The sequence below is a fragment of the Scyliorhinus torazame genome, chromosome 10, assembly GCF_047496885.1.
Source record: "Scyliorhinus torazame isolate Kashiwa2021f chromosome 10, sScyTor2.1, whole genome shotgun sequence".
NCBI lineage: Eukaryota > Metazoa > Chordata > Chondrichthyes > Carcharhiniformes > Scyliorhinidae > Scyliorhinus > Scyliorhinus torazame.
The window spans coordinates 42554608-42582477 of NC_092716.1; the positions used below are offsets into that span (position 1 = coordinate 42554608).

Sequence of the window (27870 nt, forward strand, 5' to 3'; positions counted from 1 at the left end):
CCCCCATCCCGCCCCGGGCCTACTTTGTTGCGCAGCCGGCCCCTGAACCCCCACACCATGTTGCGTAGGGGCCGGCGTGCTGAAGAAGTCCCCCGCGCATGCGTGGGTTGGCGCGGCGATCATTTGGCGCCGGGAAGGGAGGCTGGAGCCCGTGAACTGCTTCAGCACCGTGCTGGCCCCCTGTGGTGGACAGAATTGGTCGCCCACGCGCCCGTTTTGCGCCGTCGTGAAACGCGATGGCGTTCACGACGGCGCGGACACTTAGTCCAGCGATCGGAGAATCGCCCCCTATATTTCAATGGGACTTTTCCACTGCAAGTGAATAACTGTTTGTCCTATCAAAATTTCATGCCAATTTGTCTAAAACATAAGAGATAACAAACATTTGTATCTGTTTCTTCAGATTACTTTAAGCACTGCCGAATTAAATTGTTTAAATTGTAACTTCAACAAAGCCAAACACCAAGGGCGGGATTCTCCAGCCTCCCAGCCACCTGCTTCTCGGCAGCGGGAGGCGGCAAGCCTTTCACTGGTGATGGGATTCTCCGCTCTTGCCGCTGCCAGTGGGAATTCCCATTGAAGCCATCCCATGCCTCCGGGAAACCTGTAGTTGGGGGTGCACTGCCGGCAGGACCGGAGAATCCCGCCACCAGCGAACGGCTGGAGAATTCCGGCCCACATAGCTGTACCTTCTGTGATTATACTTAGAAAGCCAGCGGGACGTATCAGAACAATCTAGCCTTGATATTCTAAAAATAGTGGGCTGGATTTTGTCAAAAGGTAAGAAATTACTCTGCCGGGACTGAAATCAAGATGCGATCCTGCACAGGCCAGTGGTGGGACCCTGAGCTGCATTTTGTCAGCAATGGCCAGTTGTCCTCAATTGGACAGCGGGCCATTTCGCAGAGCCACCAGCCCAATCAGGTGGCTGTCAGCCTTGACATACCACACATAGAGGTGCCCTTTGAGATAATGTAAATATGTTTGTGTATGCCGCTGAGGCCTGACAGGTAGCCAGACCTCTGCAATGGGGAGGGAGATGGGGGGGTGCGGGAAGATGCACCATCCAACGACATCATAGTAGCTGCAGTGGCAGCCATTGTCGCCAGGACACCCATGTTGCTCATGGAGTCTGGTGGTCTCCCTGCGCAGCAGTGGCATGTCCCTATGTGGCAAAAGTACCGGTGGCATAGGGAAGTGCTCTTAATTGGGCACTGTATTTACATAATTAACTGCCCAGTGAACAGCTGCACCACTGAATTTCCAACCGCTGGGAATATGCATTGGTGGAGGGAGGGCTTCAGGCTCCACTCCTGATATCTTTTGCCACTATTTTGTAAGGCTTACCAGCCTGTCTCCAGAGGGGTGGTAGAGTTCAGCCCAATGTGATTAATATGTGATTTTATCAAACTCTTTGAATACACCTTCATTGCATTTATTTGCAAACTTCTTATCTGTATGCACCTTGACTATTTATAATAAAGTTATCATTAGAGCACATTGAAAATCTTTGGACATTGATTTCAACATTTCCATTATATCGTCCTGCATAATCTTCTCACAGTAGAATTACACAGCCAACAGGGTCAGTTTGAATTTTTTGTCGAATTTATTTGCCTTTTTTAGTGAGCTTTGTTCAGACAATCCAGAAGGTTAGCAGTTTGTCACTGCTCAAGAAAGGTAATTTGTATCAGGAGAAGCTCAGGTATGCAGTCTGTTATTTTATCTCCAAAGGTTCAGCTGCCAACCAGCATAATCTTCGCTCCATCTTTCAGCTAGCCAGAGAAAGTGGTGGGAGCGATGTTAATTTTTGTATAATTAATTTATTTTTGCAAGGGTTTTGTACTTCTGCTCGCTCATGTTCTGAAACTGCTTTTGCTGCTTGCCCTCTGGTGGAAGTGAATGCCACCTCAAATTTCCTGGTGTTCAGGAGGTCGAATTTCAACTAACCGGCAGATATAACTAACTGGGACCTATTTGTAGTGATAATTCAAATTCACCAGTAATTTGAATTGAGCAGCAAGTTTTAAATGTTGTTCTGTCTGATTTTGAATCAAATTTCAGTTGGAAGCCTCTGTATGTCTCATGTTGCTAATGAATTTCTGAAGAAATATGGAATTATCAAAATGTCTGTCAGATGTATGCAGTTTAATATGTTTATTGCACTAGGTGACTCTGGTGAAGATGCGGACACATATTTCCTCCTGCAATAAAGTTCAGGAGCAGATGGACAACTGCCCAAAGTTTGTACCAGTTGTTCCTACCATGCAGCCCATTCCCAGGTAGGGAACCTGCAATGCAACTTCCCATCCTTCATGTTTGCAAACTGTCGAGACACCCCAGATCAACTTAGAAACCCTGTTTTATGTGATACAGTTTCAACTATCAGTGATCACTAAAACTCATTTGCCCAGTAGTTGCATTAATTTTGAGACATTCGCATGTGCAATTTACTTTTTGGAAAGTATTTTAAAAGCTATTTGATCTTCAGAGATGATGTGAAAGTAACCGCACTATATGCTTACAATGTAAATATAAGTATTCTTAAGAAATTACTCCTTCAGTCAATTAACTATTTTGGTTAATTATGAATTTCTGATGAAGGATATATTCCTGGACTTGCAAAAGCATTTTCAGACAATCTCTCGACACGGCAAGAATAATCTGTCCGAGTATGTATGTATGGCTCATATACTGTCACGACCATGCAAAAGGCCTTCAAAGTGATCTAAGCTAAGTATTTGTGTGTGAGTATATGTAGCCCGCCCTTTAATTAGCGAATGATTCAATTTAAAAATAACAAACAGCAAAGCTTTAGCCTTAAACAGGATAACAGCTAGCTTATTACAAAAAACACTGCTGTAATATACTTGATTAAAAGCAATAAAGTTTTTCACTATTTCATAGGATTTACAGTGCAGAAGGAGGCCATCGAGTCTGCACCGGCCCTTGGATAGGGCACCCTACCTAAGCCCACTCCTCCACCCTATCCCCATAACCCAGTAACTCTATCTACCCTTTTTGGACACTAAGGGCAATTTATAATGGCCAATCCACCTAACCTGCACATCTTTGGACTGTGGGAGGAAACCGGAGCACCGGAGGAAACCCACGCAGACACGGGGAGAACGTGCAGACTCCACACAGATAGTGACCCAAGCCGGGAATCGAACCTGGGACCCTGGAGCTGTGAAGCAATTGTGCTAACCATTATGCTACCGTGCCGCCACTAAAATACAGATACAAATATTAAAAAGCAGATAAAGGAAAAAAGATACTTAAAGATGAGATTTCAAAGCAGTTTCTTGAGATATCATTACAGGTCTGTTGCTTGAATTCCTTTTCCAAAGAGCAGGATTCGAAATTTGATGTTCGATTTTAGTAGCTGTGATGGCTTCTGGGTGGAGTATTCGAGGTTTGCCTTTTCATGTGGACTCAGCAGGTTTTGGGGAGAGAAAGAGTGTTTCCCATTCCTGTCTAATTCTGCAGTTATGGCACTTGCAAATTACCTGGACTCTTTTGGCAGAGCATCAGTTGATTTCTTATTTTACGAACCACCCTGATGTTAAATGCAAATGTATCCCAAAACCCCGGAGGGTGACTTGGAACATCGTTTCGTGGTGGTGTATGTGTTTTTTCATATAATGGGTGGGATTCTCCAGTCCCCCAGCTGCATGTTTCCCAGTGGCAGCGACAGTGCAGACTGGAGGTGGAACCCCATGTGTAGAGGGCCGCTGCACATCCTGAAGACCCAGCTAATCATCAGGCTGAGAAGGGACCCAGAGGGGGAGGTCACCAACAGCCTAAAGTGTACAGGCATCGTTGGGTCTTTCAATGAGATGGAGGACAGCATGTGCTGCAGTAGAATCTGTCCCAGGAGAGAGACCGCGGACTTGGCATCCCATGGAGGAGGAGGACACCCGCTCCTGGTGGCCGTAAAGGCCTCTGCGGACCTCAACTTTTATGCCACCGGTTCATTCCAGGCCTCGAGCAGGGATTTATGCGACATTTCACAATCTACAGCCCACATGGGCATCCAGGTGGTCGTGGGTGTCCTGTATACCCGTGCATCAGACTTTATCACCTTTATAACCAAGTTGCCTGGGCTGCAGGATTCTCTGCTATTGCCGGGATGCCCCAGGTCCGGGGGCAATCAATGGAATGCATGTCACCCTGCGGGCACTGGGGCATCAGTGTTAATGCCCTTTATTAACAGGAAGAGATTCCACTCCCTCCGTGTTCAGATTGTGTAAGACCACCACCTCCATATCATGCATGTGTGGGTCTGCCACCCAGAGAGCATACATGAGAGCTACATCCTGGAGCACTCAGAGATCCCTCGCATCCTCCAGGACCATCCCAGAATAACAGGTTGGTTCTTGAGGGACAAACAAGGGACCCGTTGAGGTCCTGGCTGATGACACCGGTGTAGAGGCCTGAGACCAATGCGGAGACCTGTTATAATAAGGCTCATGTTGCCACCCGTGCCCAGACCGTTCTGGTGGTGCCCTGCAGTACACCCCCCAGCGACTCTCCTACTTTGTGGTGGTCTGCTGTACCTCCACAACCTGGCACAGCAGCATACGACATGCTGGAGAGGAGGCGGACCAGAAGGGGCTGCAGGACAAGCTCGTGGAGGAGCCAGAGTATGGAGGACAGACGGCAGCAAAGGTCCGACATGCCCCGAGGACCAGGAAGGCCCTCATCTTCGTTAGATTCTCATAGCATGAGTCTATGTCCTCAGCTCAATCCCCCCAAAATTCTCAGCTTTCCCACCAAGGGTCTGTGTAACATCACTCCAGCGTGACGAGCCAGTGTCGGCACTATCGGCATACAAGGCAGGAGAGTGAAGATAACTCACACTGAGAAAAGCTTTGGTGCTTCTCATTTTCTGCAGAAATCTGACTCCTGCCTTTCTGCTGACCGCGTGCTCACACCCTTCCTCTGAACAGGGTCTGCATCGGGGGAGTTTGATCTTGGACCACTGTGCCCGGGAGACCGGGGTGAGGGACGCGGAGGGCAACGGGGTGGGGTTGCAGGCAGGCTCGCTATGAAGATTAATGGATCAGATGTAACATGTTTTAACAGTGACTCCCCAGTGCCCACTTAGTGCTCCTCGATCTTCTTGATCTTTTGTAGCCTACTGCTATGCCTAGGTGTGTCCCCAGGATGCACTTCAGAGGCGGAGGCAGCCCGCTGCTTTCCACGCCCCGTGGCCTTAATGCCCTTGGCGGATGTCCTCTGGAGGGCCTTGAGCCGGAGGGCCCCTGTTGACTTACCAGTGTCACCGGCATTGTCGTGCCCCCTTGTTCTGCCTGCTGCCCTTGAGATGCGCCGGTGTCAGGAGGAGGGGATCCTAAAGAACTGGAGACTGTCATCATCTCCTTAGTGGCAGGCCCCAGGTTGGCCTCCAGCGCTTCCTCCTTCGTGACGGTGCCCATAGGGCCCTGGGGTTCTCCATGGGAACTCTGAGGCCTCTGTGTCATCTGGCACTGCCAGTCCTGGTGGCTCCCCATCGTCTGTATCATGGTATTGAAGCCCTCAGCGATGGTCCTCGGTGACGACCATGCTCAGCAGTGCCGCGTCTATGTCCCTCATCGACTGGGACATGATGTGGAGGCCCTCGGCCATCGCAGACTGAGCATGCCTTGGGCACCGCCACTCATGATGCGGATGTCGTACTCCAGGCTTTCCACTGCGGCCGCCACCCCAGCAGTGTTGACCTCGGTACCTCGCATTGTCGTCACCATCTCCTGCACGCGAAGCCTTTGGGATTCCATTTACCAGCTATGCAATCACTGAAATGTACCTAAAATCCACTCCTGAATGTCACGGCTCTGGCCTATCATTTGCATCAGCTCTGGGAGAACCTTGTCTAGATACTCGGCATCTGACTGGGACCCAGCTGAATCCTGAGATCCAGCAGACTTCCAACTGCTGACTTCCTCGGATATTCTTGTCTCCACCTGATGTGCATCAGCAACTGGGTGGTGCTACCAGATTGTGCCCCAGAAGCCTGTCTACTAATGTCAGCCAACAAGATGTGTGTCTCTGCGCTGGTGGAAGGTGGGGTGATAACTGTAATGCCTCGATTGTGGTCTCCACGGAGCTCTCCTCCGAGGTGGTCACTTGGGTGGCAGGGTGGAGGAACATTGAAACCAGGAGCAGGAGGACTCCAGATGGCCCAACCTCATCAGGTGGAGATCCTGCAAGACAATGGTCATGTGGTCAGTGAGAGGGAAGGATAATTTTGTCTGACATGAACAACTCACTTGAGACAGGTCATCTGGACGAAGGGCAGTGTATCTTCACCTCGGTGGTGCAGACCAACCTCTCTGTCAGTGACTGCTCTCTCCTCAGACCAACCTCACTGTCAGTGACTGCTCTCTCCTCAGACCAACCTCACTGTCAGTGACTGCTCTGTCCTCGGGCCAACCTCGCTGTCAGTGACTGCTCTCTCCTCGAGCCAACCTCGCTGTCAGTGACTGCTCTCTCCTCAGACCAACCTCGCTGTCAGTGACTGCTCTCTCCTCGGGCCAACCTCGCTGTCAGTGACTGCTCTCTCCTCGGGCCAACCTCACTGTCAGTGACTGCTCTCTCCTCAGACCAACCTCGCTGTCAGTGACTGCTCTCTCCTCGGGCCAACCTCGCTGTCAGTGACTGCTCTCTCCTCAGGCCAACCTCGCTGTCAGGGACTGCTCTCTCCTCAGACCAACCTCGCTGTCAGGGACTGCTCTCTCCTCGGGCCAACCTCGCTGTCAGTGACTGCTCTCTCCTCGGGCCAACCTCACTGTCAGTGACTGCTCTCTCCTCGGACCAACCTCACTGTCAGTGACTGCTCTCTCCTCAGACCAACCTCGCTGTCAGTGACTGCTCTCTCCTCAGGCCAACCTCGCTGTCAGTGACTGCTCTCTCCTCAGACCAACCTCGCTGTCAGTGACTGCTGTCTCCTCGGGCCAACCTCGCTGTCAGTGACTGCTCTCTCCTCGGGCCAACCTCACTGTCAGTGACTGCTCTCTCCTCGGACCAACCTCGCTGTCAGTGACTGCTCTCTCCTCGGTCAACACCGCGATTTCCAGGGCCCATTTCTCATGGTGGGGGGGGGGTGAGGACTTGGATCTCTAGCATTCCGTCCCCCCCCACCCACCCTCCATCTTGCCCTTTTCCTGCTTATTATGGGCTATCTTCTCCAGCAGGGACAAAGAGAGAGCATTGTGAGCCGCACGCCTGATTGGTCAGGGGACTGTATAGCAAGTGCATGTGTGGGCACTGCACATGGACATGATGGGATTGTGCTTGTGGGTGCCAGGGGGTTCTGAGGAACAAGCATGAAGATAAGATATGGGGAAGGTGCGAAGTGACAGCCAGTGATTTGTGGAGCGTGGTTTGGGAATTTGAGGGGTGGCAAGTGAACTGATGACAGGAGAGAGGTGGTAGCTTACCCTTGCAGCTTATTGGAGGTTGTTGGTCTTCCGACATTGGACGGGGTCCTCCTGGTCATGCTGCCTGAACTGACAGCCGCTGCCACGGCCTCTCAGGCAGTATTGCTGACCCTGCTGCTGGTCCTCTGAGCCCTTAGGGCAACAGGATGACCCACCTCTCATTCACAGCCAGGTTGGCATCCTCAAAGCGAGTGCAGACTGCGCACTGCCATGCTTGTGTGTGGACTGGGAGTGAGTGGTGAGGGAGCGTTTAAAAGTAGCTCCCCCTTGATAGCGGCAAGAAGCTGAGGCACGAGTCTGGCGAATCAGATGGCGAGACAGCCAGTAATGCTGAGAAGCTTGTGGAGGCTAATTTTCGGCACAAACTGCCGCTGAATAAGGGCCACATTCTCGCCAACACTGCTGTCAAGGAACACCGTGCCAAACGTGCCCTAAATGACACTTCAAAGTTTTTCTGTTGAATAGCTGCTTAGATCTGCAACTTGCTGCAGTTCTCTCCTAAGTTGTACAATTTCTTTGCCTTTGATGTTATTCACCCCGTGGAGTTAGCTTTCAGCAGGTACATGTCCATTTCCTTTTCTCTCCACTTTAAAATCACCACCTCTACAGCCCCATTGCTTTCTCTTGTCACATATGTAAAATACTTGTTTTCCACTGATAAATAGGCAAATTTGAATCTCATCTTTACTTTGTCTTTTTTTATCTTATCCCTGGCTAAGAACCCTCTCTGATGTTGCCTCTCAGAATTCTTGCTGGGGTTCTGCACCCTGCCTCTCAAGATGGCTTCCTACAGCCTCTTCTGTGTTCAAAAACACAACAATGGCTGCAGTATTCATTTTCAAATAGCCATTGTTCAAAATTTAAATATGTTGTTCTCCTTTGATGTCCTTTGTTGTCCTTTCCTGTCTATTATTCCCTCAGTAGCAAAGGGTATTTTGAACCTTTTAGAAGATTTAGTGGTGTTACGACTCCCTGGGCAAGCGCACAGTCAATTCCAGCCCTATGTGTTCTGGAGACGCAACACAAGTTAATTAACCAATAATTCTTGTAAAAATATCTTTGGCCCTTGGCTGCCCAATAATTGCAGGCACCAAGTTTGTAAGTGTAAACACGATTATTTCATAGAATTTACAGTGCAGAAAGAGGCCATTCGGCCCATCGACTCTGCACCGGCCCTTGGCAAGAGCACCCACTTAAACCCACACCTCCACTCTATCCCAGTAATTCCACCTAACCTTTTTGGACAAAAGGGTAATTTAGCATGGCCGATCCACCTAACCTGCATATCTTTGGACTGTGGGATGAAACTGGTGTACCCAGAGGAAACCCACGCAGACATGGGAGAAAGTGCAAACTCCACAGAGACAGTCACCCAAGGCCGAAATTGAACCCAGGTCCCTGGAGCTGTGAGGCAGCAGTGCTAACCACTGTGCCGCCATCCCGAAACGAACCATGACAAACCAGGTTCATTGCAATACAATTCCAAAACTCCTTCCCTCCCCGAAGGGTGTCCTCCATCGACCGACACCCAGGCCAGGGATTTTATACAAGCTGGAGTCCTCGTTGTTAAGGGGGAAAGACCCGCCACCTCAAAGGGAAAGTCATGGTAAACCGTATGGTCGTAATCCTTGTACCTCCATTGGGGATATAACACTCCCCAGTCCCTAAATCCAGGGTAACGTCCACATCCATTGGTAAGTGCGGTGGGCCTTTTGACCGTTTTGTCTGTGGGCGACGTTCAGGAAGTCCTTGCGGCGTCAGGAAGCGTATTACTGTTTATTTATACCAAGAACTGTCATGAAGTATGCAGTAAATACAACTGATTAACAGCAAGCTAATACTTACTACCCACTTTAACTGCCCTACCCACACACACAAGCCAGACAGAGAGGGGAAGGGGTGAAAAATAATAATGATGAAAGTCAAAAAATTAAGAGTCTTTGCTTCCGAAGGTGATTCTTTTCACACACTTTCTTCACAGCGGTTAGCAGTCTGTATTGGTCTTCACTCTCTGTGTGGAGTCTGCACATTCTCCCTGTGTCTACTGGATTTCCTTTGGGTGCTCCGGTTTCCTCCCGCAAGTCCCGAAAGACGTGATGTAAGGTGAATTGGACATTCTAAATTCTCCCCCAGTGTACCCGAACAGGTGCCGGAATGTGGCGACTAGGGGGCTTTTCACAGTAACTTCATTGCAGTGTTAATGTAAGCCTACTTGTGACATTAATAAAGATTATTTATTTATTATTCGTTGTAGATTCATTCATTCAAGGTCTCTGTAATTTAGAAAATGCAGTAATCACAGGCAGCAGGCTTTCTGAAGAGAGACCAGGGGCGGGATTCTCCGACCCCACGCTGGGTCGGAGAATCGCCAGGGGCTGGCTTGAATCCCGCCCCCGCCGTGTCCGAAGTCTCCGGCACCAGAGATTCGGCGTGGGCGGGAATCGCGCCGTGCCGGTCGGCAGGGGCGGGAATCGCGCCGGTCGGCGGGGGCGGGAATCGCGCCGCGCCGGTAGGCGGGGGCGGGAATCGCGCCGCGCCGGTCGGCGGGGGCGGGAATCGCGCCGCGCCGTTCAGCGGGCCCACCCCCGCCGATTCTCCAGCCCACGATGGGCCGAAGTCCCGCTGCTGGAATGCCTGTCCCGCCAGCGTGGATTAAACCACCTTTTGACCGGCGGGACAAGGCAGCGCGGGCAGGCTCCGGGGTCCTGGGGGGGCGTGGGGTGATCTGGCCCCAGGGGGTGCCCCCACGTTGGCCTGGCCCGCGATCGGGGCCCACCGATCCGCGGGCAGACCTGTGCCGTGGGGGCACTCTTTTTCTTCCGCCTTCGCCATGGTCTTCACTATGGCAGAGGCGGAAGAGACCCCGCGCATGCGCGGGGATGATGTCAGCTGACGCTCCTGCGCATACGTCGCCCGGCGAAGACCTTTCGGCCCCGGCTGGCGTGGCGCCAAAGGCCTTTCCCGCCAGCCGGCGGAGCGCAAACCACTCCGGCACAAGTCTAGCCCCTCAAGGTGAGGGCTTGGCCCCTACTTCCGCACTTTTGGGGTGGCCCGACGCCGGAGTGGTTCCTGCCACTCCATTACGCCGGAACCCCCTGCCGGGTAGGGGATAATCCCGCCCCTTATTTCTCATCAAACTGGGCTTTCAGCTCCAGGTTCGCATTCAGGCCTCTTATCTTTTTGGAAAACCACTTTATTTCACATCAAACTTTGCTTTCAGTTTGTGGTTTGTCTTCAGGCCTCTGTAGTCTCAAGATTACAGCACCCAGAGGCTTGCTGGAGAGAGATGCAGTCCTTACAGTGACCGTCTGGAGAGGATTAGCTGGATCGTTTTGGAGAGAGTTAGATCTCATCACCGGGCTGCCAGAATCAAAACTGAAACCAAACTCAAGCCTTGGGACTCTGAAAAACGTGTCAGTGGGATCAGATCCAATCACCACCTTCCTGGGCAGAGCACAGCCTTGTGGACCAATTCATCAGCAATCAATCAAACCGAGTCCTCACTGCTGCCAGCCAGTCTAAGTTTAAACCAGCCGCCTTCCTGATTCTTCTGTTTGAATTAAAGGTACAGGCTGCTTGCCTTAAAGTGAGATGTCCATCAATCATCCATAGATCAAACGTGCAACAGCTAAATATAAGAAAGGGGAAATAAAGGAATAAGCAGGAAGGACCCTTACAGTGGGCAGCCATATCTATGGAGGGGTGTTTGCATTTTAATGACTCACCATAGCCAGCTCTAGAGATACGAGCTGACCAGGTTTGAACAAACCAATAAAGGTGTCAATTTGTCTGTCCTTGCTTCCATTTTGTGAAAGGCTTGGAAACAGAAATGTACATTGAAAACCCTGTCCTTAAAAATCTTTAATATCATAATTACACATCTGTAACACACTGATGTCAAATTTAAACAAAACGATCCTAAAATGCTGTGTTCTTCTTACTGCAACATAAAACTGACCAGTGCATTCCAGCAGTTTGCTGATCAAACAATGAAGTTTTGAATGACCTTTTGAGCTCATGTTTTAGGTCCACCTTCGAATAGTATGTCTGTTATGTGGTACAATGCTCCTGTTTTTCCAAAGTAGTATATTATCCGCTTTGATGGATGTATTTAAGATTATGAAGGGGATGGAAAATGTAGGTTCAATACAGATTTTCTATTGTGTATTCAAGAACAAGATAAATAGTTCCAAATTAAGAAATTTGGGCATTTTTCAGTAACTGGATGATATACGTATATATCCGATTACTAGTGAGTGCGGTGGTAGAAGAAATTAAGTTGTACTTGATAAATTAATCTCAATCTCAACAAGTAGAATGCAAGATAATTAGACTTCAAAATCTATCAAGGTAATCTTGTGAGAATTTGAATCGATAGGCTAGGTGGACTGATGGTTTAATCTTACCTGCAAATTGCTACTATCTATAAAGAAGTACATTTTTATAGCATCTTTAATATAGCAAAATGTCCCAAAGTACCTAGCAGACATGACAATCTAGCATTAAACAGTGATGACAGAACCCCTAGGAAAATTAATTGAAAATAAAGGTGGTGGTTATTTTTGAGGAACCTTTGGTGTGAAGGGTACAGAATATCAAATTAGTGAAACGTAGGGGGAGCATTCCAGAGATCTGCAAGGAAACATATAAGTATTTTTAACACAGAAATTCTTTTGCAGCGGATGGGTGTGTTTATATTGTACTTGTTTTGGGATCAGTGAAATCAGATATACTTGAAACAGATAATGCAGCTATTCCCCACCAGAGAATCACTATTCTTGACCTAGCAAACTTGTGGGTCACTTGATGAAGGTACGTTTACAGATTACTGAAGCAAATTTTGTTCTCCTTCAGTAATATTCCAAACCGTTCCACATTCGTCTGCCCATACTGTGGGGCACGAAACCTTGACCAACAGGAATTAGTCAAACATTGCATGGAAAATCATCGCAGTGATCCCAACAAAGTGGTAAGTCCTCACTTTCTCATTTCATATCCAAACCAGGATAATTAAAAGTTGCAGTTTTTACGTGTATCTGCAAATAAAAGTCCAGGGTATATACATTTCGCTTACAAGCCCTACATCTTGTGTTGTAATTTTAGTTGTGCTAACTTAGTGTTACAAGCTACTAGGTCAGTATTTCCATTTAATTTTACTATCACTGATTTGGTTCTGAGTACGGAACTGCAGATGCCTATGGAATAAGTTTCTACAATCTCTTAACTCAGTTGATGTCTTGTGTGTGTATATATATTTAGAGATATTCGTCAACTTGCTTTAGATGATGCCACAGTATCTGAAAACTAATTCTACAAATTTGGCTCTCTTTGTCATGAAGTTACATTGGAAACAATGCCACAATTTAATAAAATATTATAAATTAAAAATGAACTAATATCTAAACCATCTCATATATTGTTACCTTAACACACCTTAGTTTATTTGAATAATATTTTCAGAAACTTCCCCTATTTTGAAAAAGAAAGTTTTGGAGAGGAGGGTGAGAGGAGATGATGTACATTTTCATGGCCTGTTACTGAAAGCAGGGTAAGTTGGTTGAGGAGAATGCATCTTGCACTGCTTACGCTTTGGGAGTGCCTCTGTCCATTCAGCAAACCCAGCATAAAAGACTAACAAACTACTAGAAACAGCAAAAAGAATAGACTGGTACTTATTATTTTACCTTCCAACTCCTTGATTTTGTTTTTGATCACTTGTATGAGTAGGTATGTCCAATATGTGTGGCAATGCCATGGGGAGATCCAAGTTACAAGAGTGCCAACTTTCTTCAGCACTTGCTTCACAGGCACAAGTTCTCCTATGATACATTTGTGGTGAGTATGAGTTTTTTAACATGAAAAATTATTATTTGGAGCACTGCAGTGTCTCAATTTGTAAATGCACCTTCTGTGTAAATTGAACCATAAAGATCAGGGGGCCCCAGGTTAAATTCTCAATTTCTGCCCAGTTGATTTTTGCCAAGATGGTAGTTGAAATAGGAAATGTTAGCTGGCACAATCCTGACTGACTTCTGGCAAGAGCACGGGAGTGTAGGTGTCAGGTGAGGAAAACTGGATCGGATTCAGCTGTGATTTCCCATTTTGCACCATCAGAATACTCACTGTCTTGGGTCATGTCGTTATACATTTTCTATCAGCTATTTTCAAAATTTAACATTTCACAGTTTTCCACTAATATGGGTTTAAGCTTCCTTTGAATTAAATCAAGTTGGTGCTAAAGAATGAGCATGCTGGACCAGAACCAGGACAACGGAATAGAAACAGTCGGATAGAGGTCAGCTGGGGAATGGAGAAATGCCCAGGGACATGGTTCAGATGGAGGATCGAATACTAAAATGTAGCTGCAAAGTGGGATACAAAAGACATTTATTTGTCTGTTTACTTACTTAATTGAATTATGACTAGCGTATTGCATTAGTTCCATGAGTAGCTTGTGAAATAAAGATCAGACTATGAACTTCTGTATTGTATATCAGTCATACCATGATAGACTGTACGTCAATAAGGCAAATTGTCCAAGCATTCCTTTGGTAGTATGATCATTTATTACTTATCAAAATGTCGCAACTGTGGTTGTTTTATTTATTTTTTGGCTGGTTTTAACCTTTGAAAGTATTAAACAGCTTTGAGCCTATATGAGATTTGTTTAGTAAAAATCTGTGATTTCTGCTTTCAATCTTCTATTCACTTTTTTGAGATTTTGTGAATTATCTTCCTAACTTGAGGGAGAAGCCAAAATTTCTCTGAATGCATTGTGTAACAAAAACAGTAAATATGTTCTTTATGAACAGACTTGCAACTTTGTTCCACATACTGCACTGATGCTGTCTTACTCAGTTAACAGGGTGATTTACTTCAACCTCTTCCTCCCCACATGCGCATTCACTTAAAATTATATGTCTGATTTGCTTCTGTGGGAGAGCAGGATCATACCAGTGTAATACTCATTTATAAGAAAATCGGGTCTGCTCCGCCATTCAATTATAGCTGATATGTTTCTCATTCCCATTCTCCTGCCTTCTCCCCATAACCCCTGATCCCCTTATTAATCAAGAATCTATCTATCTTTGTCTTGAAGACACTCCGTGATTTGGTCTCTACAGCCTTCTGCAGCAAAGAGTTCCACAGATTCACCACCTTCTGGCTGAAGAAATTCCTCCTTATTTCAGTTTTAAAGGATTGTCCCTTCAGTCTGAGGCTGTGTCCTCTGGTCCTGACTTTTCCTACTAGTGGAAACGTCCTGTCCATGTCCACTCTATCCAGGCTTCTCAGTATCCTGTAATTTCAATAAGATCCCCTCCCCACTCCAACAAGTACAGACCCAGAGTCCTCAACCGCACCTCATATGACAAACTCTTCATTCCAGGGATCATTCTGGTGAACCTCCTTTGGAGCCTTTCCAAGGCCAGCACATCCTTCCTTAGATACGGGGCCCAAAACTGCTCACAACACTCCAAATGATGTCTGACCAGAGCTTTATACAGCCTCAGAAATACATCCCTGCTCTTGTATTCTAGCCCTCTCGACATGAATGCTAACATTTTCTTCCTGTATAAAAGTAAAATACTGCAATTGCTGGAAGTCTGAAATGAGAAAAAAAGCTGGAAATCGATCAGCCAATATTTTGTGGAGAGAAGAACAGAGTTAACATTTCAGGTTAATGCCCTTGAACTTAAAACTTGACGAAAGGTCATTGACTTGAAATGTTTATTTGCTTTTCTCTGTACAGATGATTATAAGATGATTATAAGATTGGAGCTGCCCCTTCAAGCCTATTCAGCCTTAACACCACCTTCCCACACTACCACATATCAAATCAACATCTGACATGTGGGAGGCTTTCAAGTGTCAGTTGAAAGGAATTCAGGACCGGCATGTTCCTGTGAGGAAGAAGGATAAATATGGCAATTTTCGGGAACCTTGGATAACGAGAGATATTGTAGGCCTCGTCAAAAAGAAAAAGGAGGCATTTGTCAGGACTAAAAGGCTGGGAACAGACGAAGCCTGTGTGGAATATAAGGAAAGTAGGAAGGAACTTAAGCAAGGAGTCAGGAGGGCTAGAAGGGGTCACGAAAAGTCATTGGCAAATAGGGTTAAGGAAAATCCCAAGGCTTTTTACACATACATAAAAAGCAAGAGGGTAGCCAGGGAAAGGGTTGGCCCACTGAAGGATAGGCAAGGGAATCTATGTGTGGAGCCAGAGGAAATGGGCGAGGTACTAAATGAATACTTTGCATCAGTATTCACCAAAGAGAACGAATTGGTAGATGTTGAGTCTGGAGAAGGGTGTGTAGATAGCCTGGGTCACATTGAGATCCAAAAAGACGAGGTGTTGGTCGTCTTAAAAAATATTAAGGTAGATAAGTCCCCAGGGCCTGATGGATCTACCCCAGAATACTGAAGGAGGCTGGAGAGGAAATTGCTGAGGCCTTGACAGAAATCTTTGGATCCTCACTGTCTTCAGGTGATGCCCCGGAGGACTGGAGAATAGCCAATGTTGTTCCTCTGTTTAAGAAGGGTAGCAAGGATAATCCAGGGAACTACAGGCCGATGAGCCTTACTTCAGTGGTAGGGAAATTACTGGAGAGAATTCTTCGAGACAGGATCTACTCCCATTTGGAAGCAAATGGACGTATTAGTGAGAGGCAGAGTGGGTTTGTGAAGGGGAGGTTGTGTTTCACTAACTTGATAGAGTTTTTCGAGGAGGTCACAAAGCTGATTGATGCAGGTAGGGCAGTGGATGTTGTCTATATGGACTTCAGTAAGGCCTTTGACAAGGTCCCTCATGGTAGACTAGTACAAAAGGTGAAGTCACAAGGGATCAGGGGTGAGTTGGCAAGGTGGATACAGAACTGGCTAGGTCATAGAAGGCAGGGAGTAGCAATGGAAGGATGCTTTTCTAATTGGAGGGCTGTGACCAGTGGTGTTCCACATGGATCAGTGCTGGGACCTTTGCTGTTTGTAGTATATATAAATGATTTGGAGGAAAATGTAACTGGTCTGATTAGTAAGTTTGCAGACGACACAAAGGTTGGTGGAATTGCAGATAGCGATGAGGACTGTCCGAGGATACAGCAGGATTTAGATTGTTTGGAGACTTGTTTGGAGACTTGGCAGATGGAGTTTAATCCGGACAAATGTGAGGTAATGCATTTTGCATTACCTGTGCTGTACATTTCTTTGTTCTTTGTTCTATCCCTTAATTTCCTGAATATCAAAAAATCAGCCCACCTCCGTTTTGCTTATACTCGAACAACTGAATCGCCACAACTCTGAAGGAGACAATTACAAAGATGCACAACTCTTTGAGTAAAGAAATTACTCCTCTGTCCGAAATTACCACCCTCTTATTCTGAGCCTCTGACCCCATGGTCTAGATTCTTTAGCCATAGAATTATAAGAGGTCTACAGCACAGAAAAGGTCCTTCGGCCCATCACGTCTGTGCTGGTCATAACCAACCATCTAAGTATTCGAATCCCATTTTCCAGCACTTGGTCCATAGCCTTGTATGCTTTGGCATCGCAAATACTTCTTAAAGGTTATGAGGGTCTCTGCCTCCACCACCCTTTCAGACAGTGAGTTCCAAACTCCCACATCCTCTGGGTGAAAATGTCTTTCCTCACATCCCCTCCAAACCTCCTGCCCCAACCTTAAATCTATGCCCCTGGTTGTTGACCCCTCCAAAAAGAGGAAATGTTTCTTCCTGTCTATCTATGTACCTCAGAATTTTATGCATCTCAATCATGTCCCCCCCCCTTGGTCTCCTCTACTCCAAGGAAGACAACCCCGGTCTAACCATTCCCTCGTCATAGCTAAAACACTCTAACCCATGCAACATCTTAGTAAATCTCCTCTACTCCCATTCCAGTGCTATCACATCTCTCCTATAATGTGATTTCCAGAACTGCACACAATGTTCTACCTGCGACCTAACTAATGTTTTATACAGTTCCAGCATAGCCTCCCTGCTCTTAAACTCTATGCCTCAGCTAATAAAGGCAAGTATACCATATGCCTTCTTAACCACTGTATCCATCTGCCCTGCCACTCTTAAGGGACCAGCGTACATGCACACCAAGGTCCCTCTGATCCTCTGTGTTTCCCAGGTCCTGGCTTTTATCATGTATTCACTTGCCTTGTTTGTACTGCCCAAGTACATCACCTAACACTTATCCTGATTGAATTCTATTTGCCACTGCTCAGCCCATCTGACCAGCCCCGTCTATATACAGCCTCCTGTAATCGAAGGCCATCCTCCTTGCTATTTACCACCCCACCAATTTTTGTGTCATCCGCGAACTTGCTGATCAACTCTCCTACATTCATGCCTAAATTAAGTATATAAACCACAACAGCATGGGCCCCAACACTGATCCCTGCGAGATCCCACTAGACACCGGCTTCTAACCAGAAAAATACCCCTCGATCATCACCCTCTGCTTCCATCCACTCAGCCAATTCTGGATCCAATTTCCCAAATTCCCTTGGATCCCATGGGCTCTTACCTTCGCTATCAGTCTCCCATGGGGACCTTATCAAAAGCCTTTCTGAACTTCAAGTAGATTTCGTCAAATGCATTGCCCTGATCTACACACCTGGTCACCTGCTCCCAATCCACTCTGGCCAAATCATATCTGACCTTATTAAAATTGGCCTTCCCCCAGTTTAGAACTATGATCCCAGGCCCATTTTTGTCCTTTTCCATAACATTCTTGAATCTAATGGATTTATGATCACTGTCTGCAAAATTTTCTTTTGATACATCAACGTACTGGCTTAAAAAGTTCTCCTGGATGCATGTTAAGAGTTTCGCTCCCTCTAAACCTTTTATACTATGACTACTCCAGTTAATGTTGGGGAAGTTGAAATCCCCACAATCACTACCCCATTAATTCCATACTTTTCTGAAATGTACCTACATATCTGCTCTTCTATTTATCTCAGAATGTTAGGGAGCCTACAGAACACTCCCAGCAATGTGATTGCTCCTTTTTGGTTTTTAAGTTCTACCCATATGGCTTCATTTGAAGAACCTCGTAAGATGTTATCCCTCCTTACTGCTATAATTGATTCCCTGATCAAATTTGTGACACTCCCTCTTCTTTTACCTCCTTCCCTGTCTCGCTTGAAGATCCGATACCCTGGAATATTGAGCTGCCAATCCTGCTCCTCTCTCAACCATGTCTCAGTGACATCATACCCCCATGTTTGAATTTGCGCCCTCAGCTCATCTGCCTTATTAGTCAGACTCCCTCTATTAAAATAAATGCCATCCAATCTTGCCAACCTCCCTTGTGACTTAACTGGTGTACAAATTCTATGCCTTCCTGACTCACTTGATGTTGCTTCTAGGGAACACTTTTTCAAGAACTACATGTCCAACTACAAAAATATATAAGTTTTAATTAGAACACCTCTCATTCTTCTAAACTTCAGTGAATATGCTGCCAGACCTGCTGAATATTTCCAGCACGTTTGTTTTTGTTACTCATTTGCTACCACTAGATGTCAGAAATCTACTACACCACCTTGAAAAACATTGGGCCAAATCTTCTGGTCTCCAGATCTTTGGAGACCAGATGTATGACTAAAGATGCGCATCAGGACCCTGTGAAAGTTTCAACCTCCAATGAGCAATTCCCCTGTTCCCCAGGACCCTCCACAAACATATTCATCTCTGAGCTAGAGTCAGAGACTTCGGACAGTTCCGTGGTACTTACCTGGGTTGTTATCCAAGAAATCTAGTCCATATCTGGGTAACTACATGACTGAAAAACTCCTTACCATCCAACAACCCTCCCAACCCAACTGCACCTGCTGACATGACTATCTCCCCCACCAAACGACTAACCCCCAACCTGACTCACCCTGACTATCCTTCGACCTGACTAACCCACCCATCTTCCCGATCCGACCCTCCTGACCCAACTACCCCTCCTGACAGGACTATCTGCCCCGTGTACCATTCTGTAAAGTCTGTCTTGGTTTACTTTATTCCAAATATATTTCATTCCAAATATTGAACAGTTAAATTTTGATTAATTGCAACTGAACCTTCAGATTTCTGCTATTTTTATTACAGTGAAAAAAGAATTATTAGCATATTTACAATTTTTCTATAATGTTGGTCTTAAACACTAGAAACTTTCCTCTATTTTACAAATGCATATATTAAACTATAAGTCATGACCAATGTTTCCAAAGCATGTTTTATAATGCAGCATTTGTACCTGATTATAATTCAAAATATTGCACTGTTTTATACTGTATATTGCACTAGTAACTCCACATTACTGAGTTTATTTTTTGTTCAACCAAATTATTAGCCCAAACAGAGCACGAATGAGACTTATTCAGCACAAAGTAAACCCAGAAATAACAATGCCAACAGTGCAAAATTGCATTTATTTTGTAGACTTCCATGTTTTTGAAAATGAAGCAATGGTCATTTGCTGGTCTTATTCTTGCAATATTTTATTTTGGTGTAATTCAATTTTTCACTTAACATAGATGAATTCGAAAATCAGGTGTTGTGAACCATGATTTCATAAAATAACAAGTACTAGAGTTCTGTTGTCTAAAGTCAAATCTCTGGGTACCTACCTTTAACATGCAGCAATTTCCAATATCTAAAGGCAGCTAAGAATTAAACTAAGCACACAAGTTTAGGAAGTATTTTATTATTCAGCAAAGCTTACACCTTACACGGTTGGAATAATCTGCATTTTTTATTTTCTACTCTTTGTTTCAGGATTACAACATTGATGAAGATGCGGCGTTACATGCAGCAATAGCACTTTCACTCACAGAGAAATGAAGCAACTGCCTGCACAGAGATCTAAGCAGACGTCCTTTGCAAAGGTCACCTTCTCTCACCTGGGCAAAGAGAGTGCCAATTTCCCAGCATTCTGTAGGGTACTATCATTCTCTGCACAAGTCACCTTCTCTCATCTGGGCAAACGTAGTGTCTTCGTCCCAGCATTCAGTAAGGTGCTGTCATCCCTCGAACAGGTCATTTTCTCACCTGTGCAAAGAGAGTGCCAACTTCTTAGCATTCTGGTGGATGCTGTCATTTACTGCACAGGCTACCTTCTCCCAGCTGGGGATAGGTAGTGCACACTTCTTAGTATTCAATAGGGTGCTATCAACCTCTATATAAGTTAACTTCTCAAACTTGGGCACAGATCATACACACTTTACAGCATTTTGTAGGGTTCTGGTAGCTCGGCCAGTCAAGTAACCGCTTTCGTAACAAGTTTGTTTTTAAATCACTAGAGTGTGCCTGTACCTGTTGTTTGGTTTTAAATTTATTCCTACATTTTTCTACATTACAAATTGTTGTACTTTTATGGAAAGGCTTGAGTGAAAGGCCTGTTTGGTTTACAGTTTGTGTTTTTAATGTTTTAGGGTTATTTGCATTATAAGAAATGAAAGTATATTTTTTAAATGGTTCAGGAAAGAATAGAAAATTTGAGAATTGAGTGAAAAACCTTTCATCAGTGCTGTGTATCATTTATCATGTTACTTGTCAGAGCTCGAATTTAACAGTTAGCAGATGGCAAATTTAGTGAAATGCATTGTAAACAAAGAGATGATATGGTGGATTGGACTGTGTGGTTACAATGAAAGAAAAGCTGCCAGCATTACAACTGTGAAACCGACAGCAACTACTGGTATAGCCACTTGTGCAATTAAAAGTGGAAACAGAGGAGTTACTGACAGTGATTTCCAGGTGCTTCACAAGGCACGCTGGTGAAGTCACTGCAGAGAGAAATCTTTAGAACTCAAATTGATGTGAACAGCATGTTGGCACAGTGGTTAGCACTGCTGCCTCACCACCAGGGACCCAGGATCAATTCCAACCTTGGGTGTCTGTGTGGAGTTTGCACTTTCTCCCCGTGTCTGCATGGGTTTCCTCCGGGTGCTCTGGTTTCCTCCCACAGTCCAAAGATGTGCAGGTTAGGTGGATTGGCCATGCTAAAATTACCCCTTAATGTCCAAAGATGTGCAGGTTAAGTGGGGCTACGGGGATAGAATGGGGGAGCGGGCCTAGGTAGGGTGCTCTTCTAGAGGGTTGGTGCAGACTTGATGAATCTAATGGCCTCCTTTTGCACTGTAGGAATTCTAAGAACTTCCACTTTTATGCTATTGGTCTTGCTGTGAAAAGCCTTGATAAAGTTATACCTTGTTGATTGAGGTGTAAATAATTTTTTAATCGCATACTAAGTTCATAATTATTGTTGAACAACCTCTCTGGCCTTAAAAAATACAGAATTGTATTTATGGTATGCAAATTTCACTATCCTGATAAATTCCAGATATTTAAAATAGTTACTTTTTAAAGTTTGTTTATATCTCAGCTTCCATATTAATTTCATGCGAGTCTCCCAGTCTTTATTTAATTGTTGGTAAAATGATTGAAAAGTGAAGGATAATCAGTGGTTGCTACTTTGTTTTGCTGTCTGTGAGGATTCTTCAATGTGATAGCTTTCTTGGTGGGATCAACTTTTCTGAATGTCAGAGATCTCTTCAAGCTGGCGTGGGAAGGTAAGTAATGTCAGGAAAGGTGAGATCCACACCACGTAGATTGATATAGATCATTGCAGATAGCTTCCTTTGAAATTCACAGCAAGTGCTGTCATTTTTGATGCCAGCTGGGCCAGTGTGTATGTGCATGTGCGTGCATCTGGCTATATCTAGCGATCTGCAGTAGATAATGCATTTTCAGTTTTGCGTGTAGCCGATCAAATGTAATCCCATTGAACATTATGGTGAACAAGGGACAGGACAGAAATTGATCATAACTCTCATCTTCCCGTACCAGCCTCCCCGAATAGGCGCCGGAATGTGGCGACTAGGGGCTTTTCACAGTAACTTCATTTGAAGACTACTTGTGACAATAAGCGATTTTCATTTCATCTGTATTGTCTTGGGTATGAATTACAAGGTACTACACCTTTAGTTTTTTTGCTCGAGCAAATTGTTTATTTCTTAAAAAAGGTTCATCTGATTCTTTGAGGTACACATCATTACCACTAATGACCTTACTCTGAAGACACCTGCACATTCCAATATTTGAATTGCACATTCTGACGGACAAGGTGCAGGCCATGAATTCTAATAAAAGTCCCTGTAAAACGGAACAGTCTGGGTACTGGTAGTCGTTTAAGTACTGGCTACTATAGGGCTGGCCAAAGCTGCTGACCTTGTCAGCAACACCCACATCCATTGAACAAATAAAATAAAAATGAACTTGATAAATAATAGCCCATAACTTCCTGATTCCCCAGGGTCACATTTAAGGGGTAACCCAATGATGTACTGGGGAATTCCTCTCGGAAGATCCCATGTAAGGGTTTATCCGGCAATCGCCCAGAAATGCTAACTTCCTCTAGACAGTTGCGCTGGACTGGGAACCGTCCGACAGGAGCGATTTAAATTGATAATTTCAAGTGGTTCTGCCAGTTTTCCCTGCAGGTTATTCTGAATGAGTTAGAGGAACAAAGTCACTTCTAACTCCAGAGTAACAGTTTTTTAAAAACTCAGACTCAGCCTCTCACGGGACACCCACGCACGCATGACCCACCCGCCCCCTGTTGTCTGTCCCACTTACCTTTTAATTGTCCCTTTAAACCTCCCCTTTACAGCAGCTACTGCCATAAAAAGGGAGAGTGACTTACTTCTCTGCACCCCAATTACGCCACGTCGATGTAGCTGGGGGTGTGCTTTGCTGCTCCTGTCTCACCCAGCCTGAGTAAGAAAGGCTGGGCGAGACGGGCTTTAGAATCACAGTGAAGGCAAGTCCATCAAGAGTGGAAATCCGCCTGAGGTTGCCACACTGAGGAAGTTACGGGCCAGTATGCCTTTTCATTCAGTCACCTTGGGTGGTACAGGTCTACTTACTATCTGGCCCTGAAGTTTGTTGTAGCCTTGCAGTGATAATTAAGGATAAATGCCCCTGTTCAAAGACATATTTCCAGTTCTGAGAAAATTGGTGGCATAAAACCCTTGTGCACTTCGAAATTGCATTCCAAAGATGCATGTATGGTTACATGAGCAGTTCTATGTGACACCACATTAGACTGATTAACAAACTAAGAACATGACAAATGTATTGTGCACCACAGGGAAATGCCACATGCAGCCTACACATTGTTGAGACTTTCAGCACATCTGGGAATCTCTCAATACCAGACGATCTTAATCAGGTAGATCAGTATTACCAATATCAACGAAAATACATCGGGGCAATATTGGGCAGAATCCAAAAATGGGCCTGGGAATTGCAATGCCGGATTACCTGTGCCAACTCCATGCTGCCTGCTAATTCAGAGTGCAGCTAATGCAAAGTGCACTGTTGCATGGCTGCATGTCTAAGCAGAGGTACAAGATCATGCATGAGGTAAAGCTAACCTACTCTGCTTAAAGCCAGCATACATTTCTTCAAGGTGAGGTGCATTGTAGTTGGAGCAGGTACTGGAAGTCATTTGAAAAGAATTTTACATTGGGAACACTCAATAATGGCACAATATTGCAGAAAGCAGATTCCAAGATTTCAGCTGCTGTACGAGTGACCTTGGTGGAGAGGAAAGAGAGATGTGATTTTTCCAGGCGAGGCCCAGAAAACTCTCCAGACAAACTTTGCAAAGTCAGTGGGACCAGATAACCGTGGAGGAAGATTGGCACTCATCCAGTGTGTGCAGGCTGTAGGCCCCATTTGGTCTTGACATCAGGGTCTCAAAGTCCATGACAAAGTCCCAACCCATTGTTTTGCACAACAGTGGTGTACGGTATGATATTCCATGTGGCGATGTGGTTTTCCTTGTATGCATGGAGCTCCTATGTGCTTAGGTTGTACACTGATATCCTGAGCCATTGTGTCAATGGATAACTCTTGTCTTGCAATAGTCACCCTTTGGTTGTGATGGCTGAAATACAGATGGGCAGAGTGAACTGCTGCAGAATGAAGGCATCATGACTGTGTCAGGATTCCAGGGGTTGACCTGCATGATCCGTTGCCTATGGATGCACACCAGCTGGGCATCAAAGATGTGACCTTTCAGTTGCAGTCCGTTTCAGAATTGACATGTGGTGGCTGGTAAGCTTACATGTGTGCAATCAATGGCATCCTACACCCCAAGAAAGCTTTTTGAGGATTGTAGGCTATGTGCTCACTCTGCCTGCTACTATGGCAATAAAAGAATTACATTTATTCATCTGTCTTGAAATTCAGAGCTCTGGTCGCTTCTAGAAGCAAGCTGGGAGATGCTGCGAATATTCCCTAATGGGTGTTCAACCAATGTTCTCTCTAATATTTTCCATCTGAATGCAGAATGACGTTTGTTACACGCACCAATATTAAGATACTGTGCAGAGATGCACCACCGGTAGAAACAAAAAAACCTGTATTTAATATATATATTTTTTAAGTTACCATATGTATAGAAGAAAGAAAGAATATTAAAAGAAGGGATAATAAACAAGGTACACTGTTTAAGACGTTTCTTTAAATTAGCTAAAAATAAAATGTAACACTGCAAACTGTTCCTCTGAGGCATTCAACAAAACTATCCATTTTCTTGACATAGGAAACAACATTTTATCATTAATTTTGATGCATGAAACAAAATAAGTTTCCCACTTTATGCTTAAAATTAAAGATTATATCTCTTGACAAGTGAAAAAGATTTTTTTATCTAGTGTCTTAAGTATGCAACAAAAATAGATTCCCTTTTGTTATGACATAAAATATTCTTTCTTTTGTTTTGACACATGAAAGAAATAATTTATTTTCTTGATTTAGGAGACCATTAATCACTGTCACTGGAGTGAGAGACTGAGCCACGAGTTGCCAGGCTCGGTGGATGGGGCAGATACTTGTCTTGGACCTCAAATCTTTTCTCCTCTGTCTTTACTCTTCCAGTGTCAAGACTTACTTCTCTACTAAGAAAAGTATAAAATTTGATCGTCGTTAGCATGTCGAGGCAATTTTTTTTCAATCTATTTAGTGATTTAGTTTTGATATTATTCATAAGGCTAACGCCTCACCCACAGTCAGTACTGGAAGTTTGAAAGGCTGCACATATATCCACCAGTTGTGAAACTACAAGATTTTGTTCTGCATTTTTGTAGATTGAAAGTCACCATTTCCTGGAAAATTGCCATGAACTTTGTTTCATCTTTCTCTGCAATTATGTATCTGTAATCATTATGAACCAATACAATGGACTCCGTCTCCATGCTGTTTTGGGCAGATGACGTCGTTCAACTAAGGTCCAAATTCTTTCTGTATTTGTCAGCTAGCTTGCTAATGTTTTCAGTGTCAAATTCAGAACTGATTTTCTGTGAAGATAGGGAGACAAAATCAAAAGCTGTGAATTCATTTAGTTCCTTTTTTTGGAAACCTTTAATCAGATGAGCATGCAGTAGGAATATGAAACTTTGAATCGATTCACTGGCAAATTGTTAATTTCTTGTGCTAAATGCAATTAGATTTTTCACACTTGCTCCAGGAAACTGTTCCTCTGAGATACTGTCCTCTCACCTTGAGGGTCTTGGTCCTTGCTCACTGTACAGGCTGAACTTGTTATGGAGCTCGTTTTCTTTTTAAATATTTTTATTCTCCTTTTTCACATTTTCTCACAAATTTACACCCACCAACAATAAACAATAATCAGTAACAAATATGTCAATCCCCATATCAATAACAACGATCCCATCCTCCCACCAAACCCCAAACATTAGCCCGCATGTTCACACAAACAAATGACAAAAAGGAATTAGGGATCACCCATAGTCGCCATTAACACACACAGCCCCCCTCCCCCCAACTCTCCCACCCACCCGCCCCAACTAATGTTCAATGTTATTTAGTTCTTGAAAGTGCATAATTAATAATGCCCATGAATTGTAGAACCCCTCCATTCTTCCCCTCAGTTCAAACTTAACCTTCTCAAGAGTCAAGAATTCCAACAGGTCCCCCCACCACGCCAGGGCACAGGGTGGAGAGGATGCTCTCCAACCTATCAGGATCCGCCTTTGGGCAATCAACGAGGCGAAGGCTACAGCATCTGCCTCCGCACCCGTTTCCAACCCTAGCTGGTCCGACACCCCGAATATGGCCTCCCGGGGGCCCGGGTCCAGTTTCACGTGCGCCACTCTAGAAATTACCCTAAAAACCTCCTTCCGGTAATCCTCTAGCTTTGGACAGGACCAAAACATATGAACGTGATTAGCGCCCCTCCCCCCCCCCCCCTCAACGTTCACACACATTTTCTACTCCTTCAAAGAATCAGCTCATCCTCGCCCTCGTGAGGTGTGCTCTGTATACCACCTTCAGCTGTATCAGCCCCAACCTCGTGCATTCACTCTCCGGAGCACCTCACACCAGAACCCCTCCTCCATATCCTCTCCCAACTCTTCCTCCCACTTTGCTTTGATCCCTTCCAGCGGTGCCTTTTCCTCGTCCAGAATAACTCCGTAAACCACTGACACTACCCCTTCTCCAGTCCCCCTGTCGTCAGCACCACCTCCAGCAATGTGGAGGCCGGCTCCACCGGGAAGCTCTGTATCACCTTTCTGGCAAAATCTTGAACCTGCATGTATCTAAACATTTCCCCCTGCTCCAGCCCATACTTCGCTTCCAGCTCCTTCAATCCTGCAAACCGACCCCTAAGAAACAAATCTTTTAGCGTCTTAATCCCCTTCTCCCATTTCCGAAAATTTTCATCCCACTCCCCTAGCTCAAATCTGTGGTTCCCCCGAATCGGTATTTCCCTTGACCCTGCCCCAACCCGAAGTGTTGGCGAAACTGCCTCCAAATTCGCAATGAAGCTATTATTACCAGACTCGCTGAGTATTTCCCCGGGGCCATCGGGAGCGGCGCTGTTGCTAGTGCTTTCAATCCCGACCCCCCTGCACAAACTCTCCTCCATTCTGACCCACTGGGAATCAACCCCTCAGACCCAGCTCCGCACCTTCTCCACATTGGCCACCCAGTAGTAATACATCAGGTTCGGAAGACCCAAACCCCCTACCTGCCATCCCCTCTGTAGCAGCACCTTTCTAACTCTGGCCTACACCGATTACAATATCACTAACTGAATTGAATGCCTTATAGCAGAACTGACCAAAAACTTTCACAAGAGCTCCATCACAATGCCAACCGATTTTCCTGCCAAAGACTTTTTTCAGAGAGATTGAGGGAAGGATTACTTCGTTCATATGGGGAGAGAGGTCCCCCCACCACGCCAGGGCACAGGGTGGAGAGGATGCTCTCCAACCTATCAGGATCCGCCTTTGGGCAATCAACGAGGCGAAGGGCTATTCGGTCACTATTTTCTGAGGTTTCATGCCCAAAGTATCTGAGAATGATTGTAGAATTGTGCATCAAAGCACAATTTCTCG

General features: G+C 45.3%; 1 protein-coding gene across 2 annotated transcripts in view; it reads left to right on the top strand.

The window, feature by feature from the left end:
• rnf166 (ring finger protein 166) overlaps positions 1-24948 on the top strand; it is an 88342-nt gene extending 63394 nt beyond the window's left edge. For both annotated transcript variants that reach the window (XM_072518016.1, XM_072518017.1), the window contains exons 3-6: positions 2170-2282; positions 12297-12411; positions 13170-13277; positions 20216-24948. In XM_072518016.1, the coding sequence (XP_072374117.1) occupies positions 2170-2282; positions 12297-12411; positions 13170-13277; positions 20216-20281 (402 nt within the window). In that variant the 3' untranslated portion in view covers positions 20282-24948. The remainder of the gene's footprint in view (positions 1-2169; positions 2283-12296; positions 12412-13169; positions 13278-20215) is intronic.
• Positions 24949-27870: the final 2922 nt, after the last annotated feature.